At 39.2% G+C, this 23,099-nt stretch overlaps 1 protein-coding gene and 1 pseudogene across 1 annotated transcript in view; both read left to right on the top strand.

Annotated features, from left to right (window-relative positions):
- Zdhhc20 (zinc finger DHHC-type containing 20) overlaps positions 1–20,532 on the top strand; it is a 57,489-nt gene extending 36,957 nt beyond the window's left edge. The window contains exons 8-13 of the mRNA XM_028787217.1: positions 7,052–7,193; positions 10,808–10,934; positions 12,950–13,039; positions 14,306–14,421; positions 15,855–15,931; positions 16,897–20,532. Of these exons, the coding sequence (XP_028643050.1) occupies positions 7,052–7,193; positions 10,808–10,934; positions 12,950–13,039; positions 14,306–14,421; positions 15,855–15,892 (513 nt within the window). The 3' untranslated portion in view covers positions 15,893–15,931; positions 16,897–20,532. The remainder of the gene's footprint in view (positions 1–7,051; positions 7,194–10,807; positions 10,935–12,949; positions 13,040–14,305; positions 14,422–15,854; positions 15,932–16,896) is intronic.
- Positions 20,533–22,289: 1,757 nt separating this feature from the next.
- LOC114638669 lies at positions 22,290–22,436 on the top strand (annotated as a pseudogene).
- Positions 22,437–23,099: the final 663 nt, after the last annotated feature.

The following is a 23,099-nucleotide window of genomic DNA, read 5'->3' as shown; positions in this document are numbered from 1 at the left end:
TGGAAGAGCAGTCAGTGCTCTTAACCACTGAGCCATCTCTCCAGCCCCACAACTGTTTTTTATTAATAACATTTTCTCAGTGTTTGATTTTTATATGTTTATGTGCTATTGATACAATTTAAAAATAACTTTAAAATATACAAACAACTAATTCATTAAATCTTTAAATATCTGGATATTCTTCATCTCTATTTTTCCCCCTGGTGTCATGAGTCCCATTACATGTCGGCTCAGTCCTGACTGTCACACTGCTGAACCCAGTATTCAGCCTTCAATTTGTAATTACTGACTTGGCAGACATGGTCATGCTGTCATAAAAATGCACACTTCAACCTGCTTCCTCTTCTCTTTCCATTCTCTTTCTCTGTGCTTATCTCATGTAATGGGAACAAAATCTACACCAGTTCATTGGTTGACAGGCTACAATAGTGATGTCATCTCTGAGTTCTTGTTTGTCCTCTGATACCTAGGTCTAGAAGCAGGTAGATCTATATATTCTTATAATTTAAATGCCATGAAGGCAAAAATTTTTGTATTTTTCATCAGTAGAATATCTAGGAAGTTACCTGGCTTACAACACAGTAGATGCTTAGTAAATGTTTGCTGAATGGTAAAATAACCAAAGGAAGTTAGCTTAGATTGCTCTTTCAGTTGGGAAATTTGGAGTAATATTTAACTGCACAGAAGTGATAGACTACATTAATGTAAACCTATCGTAAATGAAAAGCATCCAGTAGATGTCTGTCTGTCTGTGAGATGGTCTTAAATTAGCCGGTGTACTCTAGAACTCACTGTGTAACCTAAGCTCCTAGCAGTCCTCCTGCCTCAGCCTTTTGAGATGTTTTTGGTTTTATTTTTCTCATTGTATGTCTCAAACCATTCCTGTCCTAACCATGTCTGTGTCCTGATGCCATGTTTTTATTCTCCTTTCTTAATGTGTAGCACCTGTTGATTTATGAACAAAGTACTACCTAACTTGTTAACTCTGCATGTGTAAGACTGTGTTTATTAGCCATAGCCATATCTTTTTATGAGCTCTATTTTAGTCCACTTTTTGATAAGTTTTATTTTTAAGATTTTATTTATTAGTACAGTGCTCTGGCTGCATGTACACCTGCAGGCCAGAAGAGGACACCAGATCTCATTACAGATGTTTGTGAGCCACCATGTGGTTACTAGGAATTGAACTTAGGACCTATGGAAGAGTAGCCAGTGCTCTTAGCCTCTGAGCCATCTCTCTAGCCCTTTTCTGATAGGTTTTTGTTTCCATAGAAAAGATACTAACCTTTATTCATGATCTTGGTATTGATGAGATTTTGTTTAGTAAAATATAGAAAACCCCAGTGATAAAAACAAAGTTCATAATTTAGGCAGCACTAAAATTGGCAGTTTCTCCTATTAGGAGCCACTGTGTACTGGTAGATCTGTACTCTGTTGGCTGAGACAGGTTTGCCTGGGCCCAACCTGTAGAGCCCAGCTTTTGCCACACAGCACAGCAAAGTCTCCAGGGTGAAAGGCAGCCCCAGTGTTCACGCCCCTAACATTCTCATCTTCATGATGAGAGCGCTGGCTCTCTTGAAGATACTCATCATCCTCTGACTTGTGCTGCAAAGTTTCCATTCACATTTTAGCTTGTGTCTTCTAAACACGTTTTGTTTCTCTCCGAGTTTTCTATTTGTAAGCTCATTTCACTCGTGTGGCTGCTCTCCTCTGTTTGGTATGAGGCTGTGTAAGTGGTCATCCATGCTTTTCTCACGCCTTTAGTGTTTGTTTCCATTTCCACAGTTAAACCATGATCTGGCAGAGGAGATAACTGTGGCATACAAATATGTCCACATGTACTCTTTCTAACACCTGGAAACATTTTAAGATGTATATGTGTTTTGTTATTATCCAGCTCTGGTGAGGCCCATAGAGCTAGAGCTTGTTGCTGCTGAGAAGATAATTACTCAATGGCCCCAGAGAGAACAGACACAGCCTAATAGAAGCATGGAGTGGTTATTCAGGAGGCTCAGTTAGGGCAAGAGCTTTTGGAGTCTAAAAAGCTTTAGGATTAGCCAGTTTGAGTAATCTTCAGTGGATTCTTGGATGAGGAAACTAGAGGAATGCTGCTTCCTGGTGGGGGTAGCAACAGGGATGGCAGGATTTGTTAGCACATGAAAGTTGCCTTCCTTACTGTTGAGTTCTTTCTAAGTACTGGCCAGTTTGTGAGGGCAGTATCTCCCCACATCAGTGCAGCACCAAGATCCCAGAGTGTCTGTACAGGAAGATAAGGAGCCATGGTTTGTACAGAGGGTAGTTGTTACTGCAGTAATCAGAGTGAGAAGCTGAGATTGGAGAAATCAGGTAGCTCCCCAAGGTCACATATTTCATAGTATAGAAAACTAGAATTTAAGGTCAGATCTGTATTGCAAAGTCCAGGTACTTTTCAAGGTCATTTGTTAGTTAAAAGCAGTGTACAGCACCTAGTCATGGAACACAGTTATGCCAGGAAATACCTTTATATTTTCGTGATTTTTACTAAAACATTGTAATTGAGGGTTCCTGGAGAGATGACGGCTCATTGGTTTAGAACACTTGTTGCTCTTGCAGAGGACCCAGGTTTGCGTCTCTGTGTCTACATGCTGACTCCCAGCCATGTGTAGTCATGAACACAGTTCACATACATATGTGTACACAAAACTCACTCATGAAAATCAAATCCTTAAAAATGTGTGGTTTTAAACTTTCAGCAGATTTTGCCTGGCATACTCTGCACATCTTTAATCCCAGCACTCAGGAAGCAGACAGGTGATCTCTCTGAGTTTGAAGCCAGCCTGGTCTAGAATGAATTCCAAAATAGCTGGAGCTGCATGTGAGACCATGTCTCACAAACAAACAAACAACTAGATAAGTTTCTGCTCAGTGATAGATTGTGAGCATAAGAGCCTTGGTCCCTCAGCAGCTTCAGGGAGGGACAGCCCAGCACTGACCTGAGAAGGTGGTTCCTCATGGATTTCCACAGAAATGCGTTTTAGGACAAGTCAGAGTTAGTAAGTTTATTGAGTAGAGAGAAGATATAGTGCATACATGCTTTAGAATAGCAGTTCTCAGCGTGTGGGTCGTGACTCCTTTGGGGCCAAACAATTTTTACAGGAGTTGAATATCACATAGCCTATACATCAGATATTTACATTGTGATTCATAACACTAGCAAAACTAGTTATGAAGAAGCAACAAAAATACTTTTATGGTTGGGGATCACCACAGTAAATATGAGGAACTGTATTAAAGAATCACAACATGAGGAAGGGTTGAGAACCAATGCTTTATAGTTAAGCACTGGTGGTAAGAGAAAGATGGGCAGGAAAATCACAACACGCTCTCAAGGTGTGGATGTGGGCTTCTTCAGGGTTACATGTAGATAGCCTTTTGATGGTTGCTTACGAGTTTGTGGCAAGTTACATTATTTGACAGATGTAATCTAGAAGAGTTTAAGATGAAGCAGAGTTGCAAAATTTGCTCAGGTTTAATTAGTAAAACAAAACTGAACTGGCTTAGTTATTTCTCTTATTTTAAAGAATATGCTTCTCTGAGTTTGAGACTAATGTGGTTTTCATTGCAAGTTCTAGGCCAGCCAGAGCTACATGGTAAGACCCTGCCTTTAAAACCAAAATGAAATCTTAAAAGTAATTTTTCAGGTACTTTTTTTTAGACTTAAGGCTGACAGGAGAGTGCTAATACAGATAAATTCAAGGTCACAAACATTGTGTCCAAAATATGCAAAGTTTTAAACATCTTTCTTTGAGATGTTAGAAAGACAAGTGTCTGTAGGCAGTGCTGCTTTAGTAGTTGTACTAAGTTTCTGTACTCTCAGACAGTATGGGGTGCAAACTAGACTTCAGGGCTAAGCAGCCAATCACATACCTGAGTGCTTCGAATGGAGTAGATTGCATATTCAAGTGAGTGGATAAGATGGGCCTCACAGTGAAGGGAAGATTTGGATCAAAGCAGAAGGGAAAGTAGTAGACATCTGAGGGAAGAGCCTTTAATCTATAGGTGTCACTGGAGTGTTTCGGCTACACTAAGGGAACCTTTTCTATGTGTATTCTTGTCTGTTCTGGAACTCACTGTAGACCAGGCTGGCCTCAGACTCAGAAATCTGCCTGCTTCTGCTTAAAGGTGTGCAGTACCGCCACCCAGCTCCCAAGGGATCTTTTTATAGCTAGATTAGGCTCAGGAGGGATGCTAAGGGGAAGCCCAGGATCCTGGTAGGGCTAAGTGATAGAGGGACCTTAGAGATATCTGATGTTAGAAGGAGTGTATGTCTCGTGTCTGTCTGTCTTCAGTAAAGTGGGAAAAAGAGTGCCATGCTATGACTTCTAAACGCTTCTGATTGCTGAGCTGAGTCAGAGGCTGCCATTGTTTCCCCAGCTGAGACAAACAGTGGTAGTGAAGTTGCTGAGTCATCAGGTCTCATTTCTGGAACCACTAAGAAATCAGAGGTTAAAGAGTTGCATACAGATGTACATGCTAAATGTTTATTTAGTTCTTTTAGATACAAGTTTCTTGTATAACTGGATGGGAAAGTGCATGTTTAGGGGTCTCTGAGATGTAAGAGAGAACTGTTTTTACTTGTTTGGTTGGGTTTGGTTTTTTTTTTCTTATTTTTTGGGAAAATGTAGATCCTAAAGTAGAGGGCAGCTTCTTATATTCCTTCCAAATGCACACAACTGATAAAGCTTAGTTTCCAGGATAAAGTTTTTTATAAGTTAATTTTCTTAATGAATTGTCTTTGTTTGCACAAGCTTTGCCGCAGGAAATCTACAGAGAATTGCCCAAAGGTAAAACATATTATTGCCATGACATTCTCATAATCTTTTACAGAGTGAATGTATGTAATTAAAATTTGCTCTACAATTGGCAAGATAATAGACTAATTACTGTGTTTTAAATGTATAGTGGTTTCTCTGGGGAATAAAGAAATAAATGTCAGAATAATGCAAGGTTGTGAGGGAGATGATGTTCAGTGATAAAGCTTTTGAGTCCCCAGGTTTAATCTACAACACACACACACACACGCACGCACGCTAACAGATTTCAGTTAAGTCTGTCAAAGCTTTGTGTGTGTAGTGTGTTATGTGTATGTGTGTGATACATGTACATGAGTGTACAGTTGCTCACACATGTAGGGGGCCATATTGGATGTCTTCCTTTGCCATTTGCATTTTAGTGCCTTGAGACAGAGCCTTCCACTGAACCAGAAGCTCACTGGCTAGCAAGCTTTCCTGGTCTGTCTCTCTCCACCCCTTACAGGGGTGTGTGTAACCCTTCCCACTACTTACGTGAGTGCTTCCAGAAAAAAAATACCTGTACCCTCCTAGCTCTCTAACGCCTGTTGAACATTTTTTGTTTTAAATTAAAATTTTTTTAATTATAGTTGTGTGTATGATGTGTGTTCATGCATGCAGGCACACATGCATGTTAACTTTGAAAGTCAGTTCTCCTTCCAACATGGATTCTAGGGATGGAGCTCAGGATGTTGGCTTAAACAAGCACATTTTAACCTCTTGAGCCTTCTTGCTGCCCCTTTGGCCAGAAATTTAAAAAATAAAAAAAGTGTGTGTGTGTGTGTCTGTGTGTGTGTGTTCCCATAGAGTCCAGAAAAGGGCATCAGATCTTTTGAGCTAGAGTTGTAAGTACTTGTGAGCCATTGAGGTAGGTGCTGGGAACCTCTGAAAGAGCAGTCAGAGCTCTTAAAAAGGAATCGTCTTTCCAGTCTGTTGTTGTTCCCCTCAACCCCCACCCCCTTTTTGAGATAGGATCTCTCTTCATGTAATCCTGGCTATCCTAGTATGTAGACCAGGATACATGCCAAGTGCCTCAAACTCATAGAGATTCTCCTGCCTCTGCTTCCTAAGTGCTGGCATTAAAGGTATGTGCTACCATACCCAGTCCATTAAATAGTTTTTAAACTAAACAGGGCAACCTCTTGTGAAAGCCTAGTAGACCTGCCTATACAATTTTTGAGACAGTCTCATGTGTCCCAAGATGACCTTGAATTTACTGTGTAGTCAGAGATGACCTCTGGTCCTCCTGCGTCTTATTCTTGAGTACTGGAATTACAGGATGCACTACCATGCCTAGTCTCTTGTCATGCTAGGGACTGAACCTAGGACTTCATGCATACTAGGCAAGTATTTTTCTAACTGAACTACACCCCTAGCCCCTTTATGGTTTTATTTTAAGAGCAAACATTCGAAGGCTTCTTCCTAGCCATATTTCTGTAAGAAGGAATGACAGAAACTGTTCATTCTTCAATACCTTATGGCAACTCTTACAAATGACAGTTACCTACAAAGACTCCCAAGAAAAGGAAACAAGGATGGGAAGGAGGGCATCAGCACATCTAAAAACATGGGCAGCTTGGAGGAGAGACACACAGATGTAGAACTGAATATGTCACATCCCGCTTGTTTTTAGAGCATATATAATTAAGCAAATGAAAGTAGCCATGTTCCTCTGGATGTTGAGAAAAATCTGAATATGTTTATGGGTTATCAAAGAAAATTGCTAGGGAGAAGAGTCCATCCTCTCATTTTATGGCTGAATTGCTGCGATTATTAGATGTTTAATGACTTTAAATTATTCATTTATTTATTATGTGTATGGGTGGGTATTTGCCTGCCTTTATATCTGTGTACCACGTAGTACATGCCTGGTGCCCCCAGAGGTCAGAAGAGGGTGTTGGGTCTCTTAGGACTGGAGTTGCAGACAGTGGAAGATGCCTGTGGTGCTGGGAAGAATAGTCAGTGCCCTGAGCTGTCTCTCCACCCCCTAGGGACAGTTTCTAAATTACTGGAATGTTTATGGGCTCAGCTCAGCCTGCTATGATAGACCCATCATTTGCTTCTGTAGTCATTGCTTCAGAATACATGGTCTTATTTTATTACTCTTCATGTATGACTTTTTTTTTTTTTTTGGCAGATTCAATCGTTATGAAGAACCAGAATAAGTTGCATTTTAGAGATTCAGTATCCTTAAAATTAACCCTTCTGTCTTCTTTCCTCAGAATGAACGAACAGTTTCAAATTTCCACAGCGCAAAGTTCCACGTCCTGTTCCTTTTCTTTGTGTCTGCAATGTTTTTCATCAGTGTGCTCTCACTATTTAGCTACCATTGCTGGCTGGTTGGAAAAAATAGAACAACAATAGGTAAATAGACTAAAGTATATGTTTTTTAAAAAATGACTACAAATGAATGTAAAATGTATATTGTAGTAGGTGATAAAGAAATGAAGAATAACTGTGTTTAAATGTGACTGTGTTGGGTACAGTGTTGTGTTAGACTGGTGTTGAAGAGGATTGCAGAAGCGACTGTATGTATATAACTTCAGTAATATATAGCAAAATTTATCATTTATACATTATAAATAAAAGCTATTATTCTGAATGATAGATTCTCATGCTTTTAAGGTAGTTCACTCTCAAACCCAAATCATTTTAAATCCTTCAGTTTATCTTCTTGCTAAGACAGAACAGCATACTCCTGTGTATTCTTGACCCCCACAGACACACAACCTGACTGGCATATTTTCTAAAGGTTGCTGCTTAGGAAATGTTGACTTAGAGTTTCTATTGCTGTAAAGAGACACCATGAGCACAGCAACTTTTATAGAGGAAAACATGAAATTGGGGCTATCTTACAGTTGAGAGGTTTAGTTCATTATTTTTGTAGCAGGAAACATGGCAGCACGTAGGCAGACATAGCCGAGAATTCTATGCCTGATTTGGAAGAGAGAGTGACACTGGGCCTACCGGAGCTTCTGAAACCTTAATAAAATTAAAAGAAAAACAGAATTCATTTCAGAATTAACAAAGGCCCATTTTCCTAACTGGTATTGACCACCTAGGTCTAAGAAGCAGCTAGTTATCACAGATGGGATTCAAATACTTTAATCTGTTCCTCATGAAGCTTGTTTCTTCTGCTTGAAGTCTGAACCCTTGTATATAAGAGAGTAGCAGAGCAACTCAGCTGGGTCAGTTTAAAGGAAGCATAGTCAGGATTGGGCTTTTCACTGTTTTTCGAGGTCTCAGTCCTGGTTCACCTCCTGTGCTGTGTGCTGTGGGGAATCCATGTGCTGTGGTAGGAGCATGCGGTGCAACAAAACTGCTGACCCACCGACAGCCAAGGAGAGAAGGCAAGGGCAAGAGGACCCTTCAGGTCCCATTCAGGTCCCAGTAAGTTCTTTAAGGACCTTACCCTTCCTTCCATGACTTACTTCCTCTTACAAGGCTTCACCTCTTAAAGTTTTCACCACCTTCAAGTGATGCCATCAGCTTGCAGCTAACCCTTGAGCACATGTCTTAGACAGTTGAGCTTCAGACCATAGCATGTGTTTCTAGGCACACTGCTGTTGTCCTTAAATAATGTTTTCCATAGTTTTTTACTAGTGAAAAACCCAGTTTATGTCATGAGTTAGCCTGTGTGCATATACTTCCAAAATTATAGAAATAAGCACTATTTCAAAGAGTATCACTAATTCCAATCCAATGTAATATAATCTGATATTTTTGTATAGTCTAGTTCAGCCACAGTGAGATCAAGGCTAGCCTAAGACTGTCAGAAACAAAAGGCTAAGACCTCACTGAGGGTGGAAACAGTGGTGGGAAGGTCAGTCGGCCTCCTCAGCTGTTTTCCTTATTAATCTAGATTTTCTTTTGGGAGGGGAGGCAGGGTTGGTTTTTCGAGACTGGGTTTCTCTTTGTAGCCATGGTTGTCCTGAAACTCGCTCTGTAGACCAGGCTGGCTTGAAAATCAGAGATCCACCTGCCTCTGCCTCCCAAGTGCTGGGATTTAAAAAGGCGTGCACTACACCTGGCCCTGATTTTCTCCATTCTATTCTTACTATTTTGAGTCCTTCAGAGAAAAATGTTGAGAAGCCACAAGCAATCTCCCATCTTCTCACCTTTCCTGCCTTTTACACATGTCTCTTTTCCCTCCCGTGTGTGTCAGCCTGCCTGCAAGATTTATCTTAGAACTCTGCCTGAGACTCTAGGTTGCCTCTGCTTTTATTAGCTTTTCTGTACTGTCAGTCTGGCTCCATCCTGTCAGCCCGTAAGATGCTGAAGGGCTTTGTCTTTAAAAACAAAGGAAAACTTTTCTTGTGATGTCTGTATTTGTCTAGACCTCACTCTAGATCTCTCTACACTAAAGATTGAAGCAGTGGTCTGTAATCTCCCTCTTTTGTCTCATTGTCCAAGCATCCTGAGCTCTGTTCCTCCCATCCTCACCTACCCTACCCTTACCCCAAGACACACAGTCTGTGTCCTACAAGATTAGCTGCCTTTACTCTGTACTCACAAGGGCACAGGACTCTCACCACTTAGTAAATGTAGGTTTTCCTAGACTAGATTTGTAGAAATTCTACCTAATTTTTCCTTTTGGATCCTAGTACCTATGTTGTTAAGAGTATATAGGAAGTTCACTAATAAAGAGTGTACGAGTTCCCATTCTCCCACTGCCTCTCCTGCACCTCCATCAGACTCCTGAATCATACTGACAGGAGCATGTTGTCCTCTGAGAAGCTCCACCCAGCAGCTGACTCAGACAGATACAGACACCCACAGCCAAACAGTGGATGGAGCTAGGGGACTCTTATGGAAGAATAGAAGGAAGGATTGCAGCCTAAAGAGGATGGGAACTCCACAGGAAGACCAACAGAATGAACTAACCTGGACCCTAGGGGCTCTCAGTCTGAACTACCAACCAAAGAACATATCATATTTACTCATATGTAGCAGATATACAGCTTGACCTTCATGTGGGTCCTCAGCAACTGAACTGGAATGGGGTCTCTCCCAAAAGCTGTTGCCTGTACATGGGATATGTTCTTCTAGCTGGGCTACCTTGTCCGGCCTCAGTGAGAGAAGAAGCACCCAGATCATAGAGACTTGAAGTGCCAGGGTGGGGGAGATATCCAGCCCCCCTCCCACTCAGAGTAGAAGAGTGGGTAAGGATTGTGGGAGGGGTCACTGGGAGGGGGCAGTGAGTGGGATATAAAGTGAATAAGTAAAAGAAAAAAATTAATAAAGTGAACAAGTTCCAGTGCCTTAAAGATAAATTGAAATACAATAAATCAAGTCAAGTAGAATATCTTTATTAAAGGCTAGGTATCTAGCTCAGTGGGAGAGGACTGGACTAGCATGTGCAAGGGCTCAGTTTCTAGCACCACAAAATAGAATAAATCAAAAGTATAATGTTCAAATACTGCTTTTTTTCAAATAGAATATGGATGGGCATGGCAGCCCACACCTTTAATCTCAGCACTTGGGAGGCAGAAGCAGGTAGATTTTTGTAGGTTCAAGGTCAGTTTAGTCTACATAGTAGGTTCTAAGATAGCCAGAGCTACACAGGGAGACCCTGGTTATTTATTTATTATTTATTTATTTCTTATTTATAAACAAATAAATGTAATACTAGGTAATTATTTGAGCCTTTCATTTTGGAGGGTTGAAATTAAAATATACTTTCATCAAGTAAGTCAAATTTATCTTTTTTTAAAGTAGATTTTACTTTAATTAACATAATTGTATATATGCTGAGATGTCTAGAATGTAACAATCAAAACAGGATAATCTGAACAGTTGTCATCTCAGATGCTTATCATTCCTTGTTACCTCCTGTTACCATTATGTTTATAGCTGTCTATGTGAAAAACATTGGCAAAAAATTAATATTTCTCATTTCCTTCATAGTTTTTAAATACACAAGATTTATTCATGTATGTATACATGCTTGTGGCTTTTCTTTTGTTTTTTGTAAACAGAATCATTTCGTGCACCTACATTTTCTTATGGAATAGATGGAAATGGTTTCTCTCTTGGATGCAGTAAAAATTGGAGGCAAGTCTTTGGTGATGAAAAGAAATATTGGCTAGTTCCAATATTTTCAAGGTAAGTTACAAAATGTAGGGGTCAGTAGTAGTCTCTGCCTCTGGCTAAATATCTTAAATATACATAAAATGATATATTTGCTTTTTTAAAAATTAGGTACAGTAAGTATACATTTGAATGGAGAGTAGAAAAATAAAAATAACTTTTAAAAGCTCTTAAAAATAAAATTAAATCACTTTTAGGAACATAAAAATATTTTCATAGATTACAGAACAGAAATAAAGTGTGTGTAGGTGTTCTCTTTCTTATTTCTCTCTTTTTTAAAAATATTTGTTTTATGTATATTGTATACATACTCTCTCTGGCATGCGTGCCAGAAGGAGGGCACCAGATCTCAATACAGATGGTTATGAGCCACTATGTGGTTGCTGGGAATTTAACTCAGGACCTCTGGGAAGAATGCTCTAATGCTGTTAACTGCAGAGCCATCTCTCCAGACTCTTTTGTTTCTTTTTTTTTAATTTTTTAAAGAATGAAACAAGAGTCTCACTATGTTGCCCTGGCTGTCCTGGAACTCACAAGGATATACTGGTTGCCTCCAGAAGGCTAGTAGAAAGGCATGTCCCACCACATCCAACATAGATTTGTTTTCCTAAAGTCTAAACACATAATGGGTTTTACCTGAGGTGTAAATGATACATGTACTAACCCTAATCCTAACTGTGAGACCTGTAGGTATGCTGGGTAGAGGCTCACACTGTAGGAGGAGTGTCATGAGTTTGACATTAGTCTGGGTTATATAATCATATAGTTAGACCCTGTCTCAAAAGGAGGTCGGGATTGTAGGGGCTTTTCTTTAGTTAAATTTCCATTTTCTATCTGAAAATGGCTTGCTTGCCTTCATTTTTATTTTTTATGTTTCCTGGTGTAGACCTCTAGACGTCGCTTCTGGCTTGCCTTATTTTCTGCTGATGGGTGTAATCACCTTGTTTTGTTTTGTTTTAACTTCATATACCTTCTTCAGATACTTTTTAGACTTTTGTTAATCACAAAAACTTATTGTGATAAAATTTAATGTAGCTTTTTTTAGGTTTCTTTTGTTTGTGATTAGTTGAAGTTAGGGGTTTTTTTGGTTTTGGTTTTGGTTTGGGGTTTTTTTTTTTTTTTTGTCTGTTTTGTCTGTTTTTTAGTTTGTTTTTCCTTTAGCTTGTGGGGTTTTTTTTGGTTTTTTTTTGAGGCAGGGTCCCCTAGCCCAAACTAGTCTTGTCCTCTGATCTGCCCATTTGTCTCCCCAGTGTTAGGATTACAGCTGTGTACACATGCCCAGCTGGTTGAATCTGTCTCTGGCTTTGAAGTTCTCATCAGTACAGAACTGCTAGCAGTGTCTCTTCTGTCTCCTCCCCACTTTAAGGACTCTTCCTGGGCCCACCTGGAGCTGCTTCCCACAGCTCTATGATACTGTTTGCTGTTGCGTGTATGTGTGCGTGTATGTGTGTGTTTCACTTTCTGTAAACCTTGTTGCTGTATATTTAGGTTCACTCTTTGGGGTGTGCTTTATTGTCTCATGTTTCAACGAAGAGTTTCCTACTCCCATTGAATGAAATGCACACTGTCTGATTATTAGGATATTTTCTCTGATCAGTGAATTTATAATTGGAGTGGAGTTCTCCTTTTTGTTGTCAAATATCTTCTGAGATTGTATATGTGTGTATATATGTGCTGTGTGTGGTGTCTATGGGGGTCAGAACATAGTATCAGATCCCCCGGAACTGAAGTTATAGATAGTTGTGAGCTGCCATGTGGGTGCTAAGAATTGATCCGTGTGCTGTATAGGAGCAGCCAGTGCTCTTAACCAGCTCGAATTGTGATCTTAATCCACATTGAGGACATTGTTTTTAAGTACATTTGAGTTAAAAGAGAAAAGGCTGTCTTCAAGAAGTAACTTCTAAACTTAGAAATCTTGGGACTTGATCTCTGACTTGATAAGTTTTAGTAATTTATTTCTACCATAATCTTAAACTGGACCTTTGTTGTTAAGTGAGTACTAAGATAATTACCAATTTCTTATTGTACAGCTTGGGTGATGGTTGCAGTTTTCCAACTCGCCTTGTGGGAATGGATCCAGAACAAGCTTCTGTTGCAAACCAGAGTGAATACATCAGAAGGTGTGTTTCTTGTTCCTAAGATTTTCAATATTCATTATAAAACAATCTGATGTCTGTGTTCTACATGAATGATCCATACACAAACAGTAGCACTCCAGGAAGCAGACAGAAAAAGAAAAAAAATCTATTGATGTTCTTTTTTTAATGGAGGATTGATACATGTTAGGTGCCTGATATTTTTAGTATATAACTTCCTACAAGTGGAACACAAGTGGAACAGAGTATGTCAGTAGTTGGATCAGGACAGTCACGTGCAGCTTAGTATCTGGGAAAACCAGGAAGCCAGGAAATATAATGTGTCTTCATCCTAAGAAGTAAGATTCCCTTTTAAGACTTCATTATATTGGCTTATACCAAGTTGATTTTTTTTAAAGAAAATATTAAAAACCACTGTCATTATTCTAATAACCATTAATTTTGATAACTAGATTTTAATTACAACATCAGAATAACTAATGAGAATTTTGAAAATACAAATTTTTTCTTATTCAAAAGAAATTTTTTATCAAGAAAATTGATTCATCATAAATTCATATTTCAACACAAAAGGTGAAAGGAAAAAGAGAGCTTTAAGCTCCATACGATGTTGACATCAGCAGGCAGGCCTAATGCTTCACCAGAGCCTTCGGCCCTTCAGCTCCAGCATTTACTGTGGCTCTCAGTCACTCAACAAGTCTGTTTTTAGCTCTGGAAACCAAGGATAATGAGAGCTGTTTCCTTTCCTTGGATTTCTGACTTGGTGGAGATAGTGTATAAAGCACCAGTAGAGAGTCTGTCCCATAGCACCTGGTAATGCCTTTCCTCCTTTTCTGCCTCCATTCCCTTCTTCCCTGGTTTTCTTAGTTAGAAAAATGAGTCTACGATAAATCACTGAATCATTTTTTCCCCTTAGATCTAAACTGCAGAGGTAGAAAGCAGAACACTTGGGAGATGACAGGTAACTGACATAGTTCCTCACCTGTCCCTGTGCTACGACAGCTCCCGATTAACAAGTGTTAAAACCTTCCCGCCAGCTCCAAAGCTGTTTCTCAGTCTAACTGGTTTCTTTGACAGTGATGGAATATACACTTTTGGGCCTAGAGAGCCATTTTACTGGGGTGGGGGTGTGGGCATTTTTCTCCTGGAGAGAGCCTTTTCAGAGTGCTAAGATCTCATGAGTGGCCCTCACATATTTCAGAGAAGAAATACTAATTTGCTGCTTATTAATTATTAAGTATCCTTAATTGAGCATTAAACTATTCACTGAATTGTCTGCTCCTTTTTCAGTATTGGTTCAAATCAACCTTTTCCTATCAAACCACTTAGTGAATCAAAAAACCGTTTGTTGGACAATGAATCTCAGTGGCTAGAGAATGGAGCTGAAGAAGGAGTCACCAAATCAGGTAATAATTCTTAATCTGGTTCACAGGAAGATCACCAGATTAAACAAATACAGTAGAAAACCAAAATTGTGTGATATTTGAGATAACAGAACTTAGGAAACTGCTGAGCTGCACACCTGAGATACTGGTGTTTGTGGATAGATTTGTTAGGAAAGGGGGCAGGGCACAGTGGCTGCCTGTACTCTGCCCTCTGTTAGCCGGGCCATTTCCCAGCCACACGTTTCTGCACCAGTGTATAGAATATAGAAAGTTAGTTTGGCCTTGGCTAATTTGAATAGTATTTGAAGAACTTTTTTTAGTGTTCCAGTATATACTTAGTTCAAAGCAGTGTTTTTGTTTTGTTTTGGTTTGGTTTTGGTTTTTTTTGTTTTGTTTTGTTTTTCGAGACAGGGTTTCTCTGGATAGTCCTGGCTGTCCTGGAACTCACTCTGTAGACCAGGCTGGCCTCGAACTCAGAAATCCGCCTGCCTCTGCCTCCCAAGTGCTGGGATTAAATGCGTGCGCCACCACCGCCTGGCCAAAGCAGTGTTTGAAAAGCATTGTATCAACTAGGTATGATGGCACAAGCCTGTAATTCTAGTTCTTGGGAGGCTGAGGCATTAGAATCACAACTTCTCCACAAGTCCAAACTCCTTGTGAAACCTTTTCTGAGAGTGCAGGGAGCTTTGTAGTCTTTAAAGAATACTTTCAACAAGGCTTTAGCTTTTCTTACTGACTCAGTTTGTGAAGTGTGATGCAGTGTAGAATGGCTGCTCAGACTAAGTGGAATTTCTGGTCAGAACTGGGTTTGCAGTATCATCTGACCACTTTCCTCCCATCACAAGTCCAAATCCTGTCTCAGGCTATCTCAGGTGCTTCTTGATTCCAGTGGTTACATGGCTGTCAGTAATCTGCTTGCACTATAGGAAACAGTTTGAGATATTCAGATCAATTCAGTGAATCCAGGGAGTATCCTATGAACTGTCTGAATGCCTCTGATCCTTGTGTAGAGGACAGGGACTCACTAGAGCCTCAAGGAGCTTTTGTCCTTGGTGGCACACCCTTGTATCCCAGTACTCAGAAGCTGAACCTAAGGACTTCCATGATTTCGGACCAACTTGGGCCACACAGAACCTAGTATCAAAAACATCATATAAATGACTAAAGAGAATCTGTTAATAAGTGTCGTAGGGTCTCTAAGGTTAGTCAGTTCCTAGGTAAGGTAATGGGGAGAGGTGTTTCATGGACTTGTTAATTACAGCTGCTTAACATCTTGAACATGGGAGCATGTTCACACAGCAAGCATGAGAAAAGCTGATGAGCTGTTCCACGCTGTGCTTCCACCTGCATTCTACTTCTGTACACCCACGTGTTACTTTTAATGTAATGAGCTTCACCATTTACCTAGAAACTTAATACTCTTTTTTGTCTTATAACTAATTATATGTTTACAGGGACAAATAACCATGTTACAGTGGCAATAGAAAATTGAGTACTACTTGTTCATAACTAACCATTTGATGAGTGCAAGGTAAGATAATACAAAGGTAATTACCTTCAGTAAATGTAGTTTATTTGCATATTTCATCTCAAAACAATTTGTAATTTTTTCAACTATGTCACCCAAATCAAGCAGCTCTGTCCTATAACTCTGAATATGACTTCTGCCAGAATCTCATTTTCCTTACTACTTCTAACACACTGTTACTAACAATTTGTTAGTGGATTAATGGAAACACTAACTGATAATGAAAAAGGAGTGGTTTGCCATTATTTGAAGACATTTGATCAAGTGAAGGTTGATTAAAGGCTGACAACAGGCTTCTGGGTTTATTAATGATGGTTTGTAAGACATAGCAACAAAGCATTGTCTCAAACCTATGACCCAGAACAACACACACTGAGTGTGGCTTTCCTTCCTGCCTACTTTTATTTTTCCCAGAGGATCTCATCTCTGGTCTTCCAAGTGGAACATCTGTGCCCTCCACTCTGGGCTTATCCTGAGGTCAGGTCTTTGACGAGGACCCGGAGCCTGTGCAATGATACAGACAGGGCCCGAGGCCAAGGACCGAGGGAGATCCAGGCTCCAGAAATAGGGATTCCAAGTCTCATATCTAACAGAATAAGCTACACTATGAAGAGAAGCTTGTTTGCAGGGTCTGCATATTGGGCACACTCCCATCCATCCCAGGCACTTGAAGCTAAAGTTCCCAACCAGTGCTTCCAGCATCTGTACTGCTTGTGTAGTCAGAGAATCCCCAACTAAAGTTTCTCTAGTGGTAGACCAGCGTGAGGTGTCCAAGGGGCAGGCAGGGCGCACTGAGTGCAAGTAGACAGCTTGATTGTTCCCTCCTTCACTGTTAATAGAGTCTGTATTATTGTAGTAGAACTCAAGAATTTGATTCCTAGCTTGTTAATCCACAGGACCATTTATTAAATATCAAAGGAAATAGAAAAATTTACTTTCAACTAATAATTTAATTCTGTTTTTTGTAGGTATATAAAAAACACATTTTGGACTATTTTCAATTTTATTTGCAAGAAAATGATTGATGGAATGAAATAATTGAAGTATAACAGAAGATATATTTTTTAAAAGGAAGTGTTTGTACAGTTTGATGGATCCACAGAAGCACTACAGAGCAGAAAGATGCCTTAATTTTTAGTGTCCATGTGTTGTGTAACATTGCCTCACAGCTCAAAAGTGACTTAATTTTCCTTTGGAAATAACAATGCTATCGTCACATGTTAACATGCCATATGTATTTTTAACATCTGAGTTACAACATTAGAGTTATTTCTTAGTATCCACATTAGCTTTCACCCCCAAAACAAACTGAAAAGTTGTCTGTGGTGAAGTATACCTAGGGCAAATGGTGGCTAAAATGATACTCAAATCACTGATGAGTGTGCTGTATAAGGGAAAGAAATACTGCTTTTTTTTATTAGATGTTTACTAATTTATAATTACTGTTTTATATTTTTCAACGTTTTAATAAAGATTTTTTAATTATTGGCTATAAAATAACACTCAGAAGGATTCAGATACCTAAATATAATCATTTAGAACATTGAAGATATTAATATAATTCAGTGAAGGTTTAGTTAGAAACATTAATACTTCTAATTAGTACTTTTAAAAGCCAAGTGGCACAATGCCTATAATCCCAGCACTCAGAAGGCTGAGGTAAGATTGCTGTGAATTTGAGTCTAGCATTGGTTATGTAGGGATTGTATCCAAAACACAGAATAATACAACCATGTAGTGTAGTGTGAGCCCGAGGCTCAAAGGAAACATGGTAGGAAAGAAGTAGTTTGGTATTCTCTGCTTTTTAATTACTATTGAGTTTTCAGGGGAATTTTATATGGGCAGGGAAGCACAGCGGTTCACATGCTATGCAAAGACTTAACACATAGATGAATAGGTGGGCGTGGCTAAAAAAGAGAATGATAGAAGGAATATTATAAACAACTAAACAAATTTTCATCCCTAAAAGTGTACAAACTACAACATGCTACTGAATAAGCTTTCAGTTTAGGCAATGTCTAAAAATTACTGTGGTACTTTACAGTAATCCTATAACAGAGTAAACAGTGACTTAAAATGCAGTTCAGATGAGGATGAAATAAATAAATCAAAAACATGAATTCCCAGTCTTGGGCTGGAGAAATGTTTCAGTAGATAGGAATGTACAACCTGATCAGTCACATTCTGGAGGAAGATAACCGGCTGGCATTTACACGGCATTTACACTATGGTGCACACAGACTCTCTTTAAAAGATAGTATGTTTTCAGCATCTAGTGGCTTTAACAGGAATGGCTGTATTTAGGAGATTAGTCCACTGGTCTGTAAAAAGGCAATGTAGAGATGCTGTTCTTGGTTTATACCATTTATCAAAGAAACAAGCCCAAAATGATTGCTTCCAGTGGACCAGCAGAGTGAGATCTCGGATGTGCTGCTATCTGGGATGTGGCTATGCAGTGTCTTTGTGTGGACAATAAGATTGTGGAGGAGAGGGCACCCTGCATGAGTTGGACTACAGGACTCCCAACATTACCCAGTGTTGAAGGTTGCAAATAACCTTGCTTTTCATTTACCCACCAAGTAGCTCTCAAGTCCTCTGGATATCAAACATTATACTAAAGATAATGTTGTGATTTCCTAATCCTGCATAAATCAAGACAGCTGCTGTTCTAACTTTGCAATTTGGGAAGTTTATTGAATTCCCATTGACTGCACTAATTCTGAATCTTAAGTAACTTTCCCTTTGGACCAAAGGAGTGAGTTAGCTTTGGCACCAAGGTTTAAAATTGTATGTAGTATGAATTCCTCTTCATTTCAATTCTTTATTGTTAAAACATCATTCTAAAAAAACAATGAATTAAGAGATACCACTTACTGCTAGGCATGCTGGTGCATGCTGGCCATCTCAGCACCTGGGAGTCTGAATCAAGTTGGTCTAATTCATTCTCAGCATCAAAAGTAGCCTGTGCTGCATGAAACCTGTGTCAAAAAAACAAGAGAGGAAAAAAAAGATCAATTACTAACCAGAAATACAACCTCAATTTGGTAATTTGCATGCTACTTTCAGAAATGTTCTAGTATTTCAGTGTTTCTATATTTAGATCAAGGGATTTGCATGTACCTGGCATAATTTGCCCCTTTAACTTACTATTATGTAGAAATATCAAATTTCTGAGTTCTTATCATTTGTTTATTAGCATAGTAAAACCATTTTTAGTTTTCCACTTTGATAACCTTTATAGCCAGCTTTTTGCCACGTTCTAAAATATTTAGCTGCCTTTTGTTTTTTGGTTTTGTTTCATTTTAGTGCTGAGGAATCAAACCCAGGGCCTTCTGCATACTAGGCAAGTCCTACCACTGAGCTACATCCCTGGCCCAGGCTGACACTGGTCGTACATGTCAGTGAACCATTAGGGCCAGCAAGTGGTATGGGAGTTAGGGAGAGGCTGGCTGTTTACTATTTGAACTGGCATTGAGTGTTGCTATCAGCTGGGGGGGACTAAGTTGAAACAAAGCTTTGCCAAAATTTCAAACACTTGAACATTTGTTTAGAAAATGGAGTTGAATTTCAGGTGTTGCCCTTGCCATTAAAAACATCAGTCAGGAGACTTGGTTTACCTGGGTACAGAGGTACTTGACGGTTGAGTACCTGCGGCACCTGACCACTGTCACTGTGCCAACCAAAGCAGCTGCAGTGTACCAGCTATTGACATGAACATGTTTACAAAGTTGAGTTTTGTCTTCATATAAGAATGATTTTTAAAAAACTTTTTACATAGTAGTTATGATGCAATGTGTTTAAAGCATAACAAGTTAGCTTAAATATATGGTCTTTACTTGAATTTTAATTCTGACAGAAAGCAGATTTTGACTGTTTACAGGAATGCTTGAAATGAGTCATGAGATCTCCAGTTATCTCTGAAGCAAAACTATGTTACAGGCTAGTGTTATTAGCCTGCGTATTTGGGCATTGACTGGGCAGTAACTCACAACTATGCTTTGCTTACATCCTGTTCTACAAAGTAGTACTTCTAGCGTGGATAAGTATTTTTAACTGATATTAAATCATATTTTTGCATTTCAGTCAAACTAGTAAGAACATATGTAAAAGTACAAATAAGATATTAATCTGAAATTCATGTTTCATATGACCTAAGCTGTATTTTTAAATTCAAATTTAAAATACGATAGAGATTCAGAAAGGTCCATATTTTTCTAATGACTTCATGCTATATTATTTTCTTGAGTTATGTAAAGCAAGGAATTGTATTTGTATTAAGGAGCTAAGAAAGCTGTTAGTTTATTATATTTGTACATGATTACAGACAAGCCTATGCCCATTTAAAAGAAAAGATGGATACTATTTAAGGTGATATTTAATATGCTTTTCTATAAACAAGTTTGAAATATAGTTTACCTTAGTTGTCTTATCAATAGCATAGCCTTCTATTTATTTCTCATTATGTGAACCTGGACCATGACCAATGACTCTTTGCTCTGTATTTTGGATGGCCTAACCCACATTACTGTGTGTGCATTTTACAACTTTTTTTTTCAGAAACTATAATTACCTTATTAATAAACAGATAAAGATCTTGTCTTGTTTTTGAATGGTTTTGTTGCCATTATATTTGTCAAATGAGAAAATAATTGTCATTTTGATCTACATAAATATCTGTTAAAGGTATTGTTTAGTTCAGTGGTTCTCAGCCTTCTTTTTTTTTGTTGTTTTTTTGTTTTGTTTTTTGAGACAGGGTTTCTCTGTGTAGCTCTGGCTGTCCTGGAACTCACTCTGTAGACCAGGCTGGCCTCGAACTCAGAAATCCGCCTGCCTCTGCCTCCCAAGTGCTGGGACTAAAGGCGTGTGCCACCATCACCCGGTGGTTCTCAGCCTTCTTAATGCTGTGACCCTTTAATTTAGTTTATCATGTTATGGTGACCCCCAACTGTAGTTATTTTTGTTGCTACTTCATAACTAATTTTGCTATTGTTATGGATAGTAACATAAATAGCTGTTTTTCATGGCCTTAGGCAACCTCTGTGAAGGGTTATGACTCCCAGGCTGAGAACTGCTGGCTTAGTTGCAGAGCTTAGTAATTTCTGGAAACTCTAAGAGAGTTAAATTGTAGTTTACATATATTTATTCAGAACCTAAAAGGTTTAATTGGGCTTTTCCTGGACACAGTTTTTTTATAAGGTACTTTAGAGTCATGAATACTGCCAGATATGTTTGTTAAATTACTGAGTAATAGAAGTAGACCATTAAAATCTCAAGAGGACCTGTAAGAACTAATAGGCTCACATAGATGAACACCTTCTCTGGTGCAGTAAGTACACTCTCTCAAGCCAGTCTTGGTGGTGCACACCTATAATCCCAACACAAGAAGCAGAGACAGGAGGATGTCTGTGAGTTGAAACTGCTGGTCTACATATCAAGTTCCAGGCAAGCCAGGGCTACATGGTTGAGACTGTCTCAAAACAACACCATTAGGAAGTGTTCCAAAATGCACAAAGATAGCAACTCTTTGATGCCATGGTCTTTATGGTTATTTAATAGTTCTTTGACCTTGTGTTCATGACTTTCACCTAATGGTTTTTCGTTCTGTGTTAAGATTTTGAAGAGGGAGCTCTTATGAGAAAGGGTCTATCAGTGCCCTGGAATCCATGAAGCTAGAGTTAAAGGCAGTTGGGAACCACCTGTTTAAGAATGGGAAGCACTCCTAAGCAGTCAGCCAACGAACCAACTCCCTAATAGCTTTTGTGTGCTATTTCTGCTTGATGACCCACCCCAGCTACATTTCAGCTCATCAAGTCGCCCTTCATCCTTCACAGGCTGACACCCTTCCTACCTCCACAGTGCTAAATTTCTATTACCGTTTTCATGTTGCTCTGCTGTTATGTGGCTCCAGTCAACTGTAGATAAATTCTTGAAATTTTGTTTTGCTGTAGTAGCCTCCCATAAAATAAACCCTGAAAAATCAGAAAGGGACTAATGAATTTCATGTCCACCAATTTTATTTTTATTTGGTGGTGTCTAGATACCCCTAACTTCGAATATATTAACCAGGGGCTAGAGAGAGAGCTCTGTGGTTAAGAGCATATACTGCTCTTCCAGGGGGGCAGAAGTCAGTTGCCAGCACCTATAATGGTGACTGATTCCAGCTCTGGGAGATCCAGTACCTGGCTTCAGTATGTGCATATACACACACACACACACACACACACACACACACACACACAGGTCAGAATTTAATGTTTTGGTGCCTTTAGCAGTCTCGGGAAAACAGATTGGTTTGGCAGTGGCCATTCTTTGATTCATTTTTCTCTTAAGGAGTTGTAATTCATAAGAATAATCATTACATATACTTATCTGGCAGAGGATTTTTACTATGATCATGAAGATAGTTTTCCCAGGATGAGGCTTATCCATTGGCATCTGGATGTGCTGACCCCTGTGATTTCCCCAAGTGTGTGAAACTTGGTTTTGTAATTTGTGGTAATTCATTGGCTCCCCTACAAGGAAAAAAAAAAAAACCTCTACAGTACTGTTTGAAGCAACAAAAGACTCAAGCGCTCTGTGTCTGACTCCACTGCTGTTTGCATGTGCAGTGGTGGCTGAAACATACGTGACCAACCCCTAAGAGAGCTGCTTGGAGTTGAGAGCTGCCACTTCAGTGTTTGTCTTTCTACCAGGCTCCTACCTCAGTTTTCAAAAAGAAAAATTGGCCTTAGTCTTCGTCAATGGTAACAAGATGCTAGACCAATGTGCTACCTATATGAGGAGACATTGCCTTTTTCACACAGTACATACATTCTACAGGGCTTTCAGTTATTTTAAAACTTCTAGGCCAGCAAGATAGCTCTGCAGGTAAAGGCAATTTCCTCCAACCTGAAATCTTGGGTTTGCTTCCAGGAAGCCAAATGTGCACAGTAGCCTGTTCATGTGCAAACACATGAATGTAATAAACATTCCAAAAAAATAACTATGGAATCCCAAGAAAACATTCTGAGACTTAATAAGAAGCATTGATTAAATGCAGCCCTGAGATACAACCTCTGAATTAACAATGCCCTAAGAAATCTATACAGGAATGGTAGAGAAAGCTAGTCATTTGGAGAGCTTTTTACAAAGCAGTATATGAGGAAGACCTGTGTGTGTGTTATAGTCCAGA

The sequence above is a fragment of the Grammomys surdaster genome, unplaced genomic scaffold (genome assembly GCF_004785775.1).
Source record: "Grammomys surdaster isolate TR1022 unplaced genomic scaffold, NIH_TR_1.0 125617, whole genome shotgun sequence".
Lineage (NCBI taxonomy): Eukaryota > Metazoa > Chordata > Mammalia > Rodentia > Muridae > Grammomys > Grammomys surdaster.
This window is presented reverse-complemented; position numbering and strand designations above follow the sequence as displayed.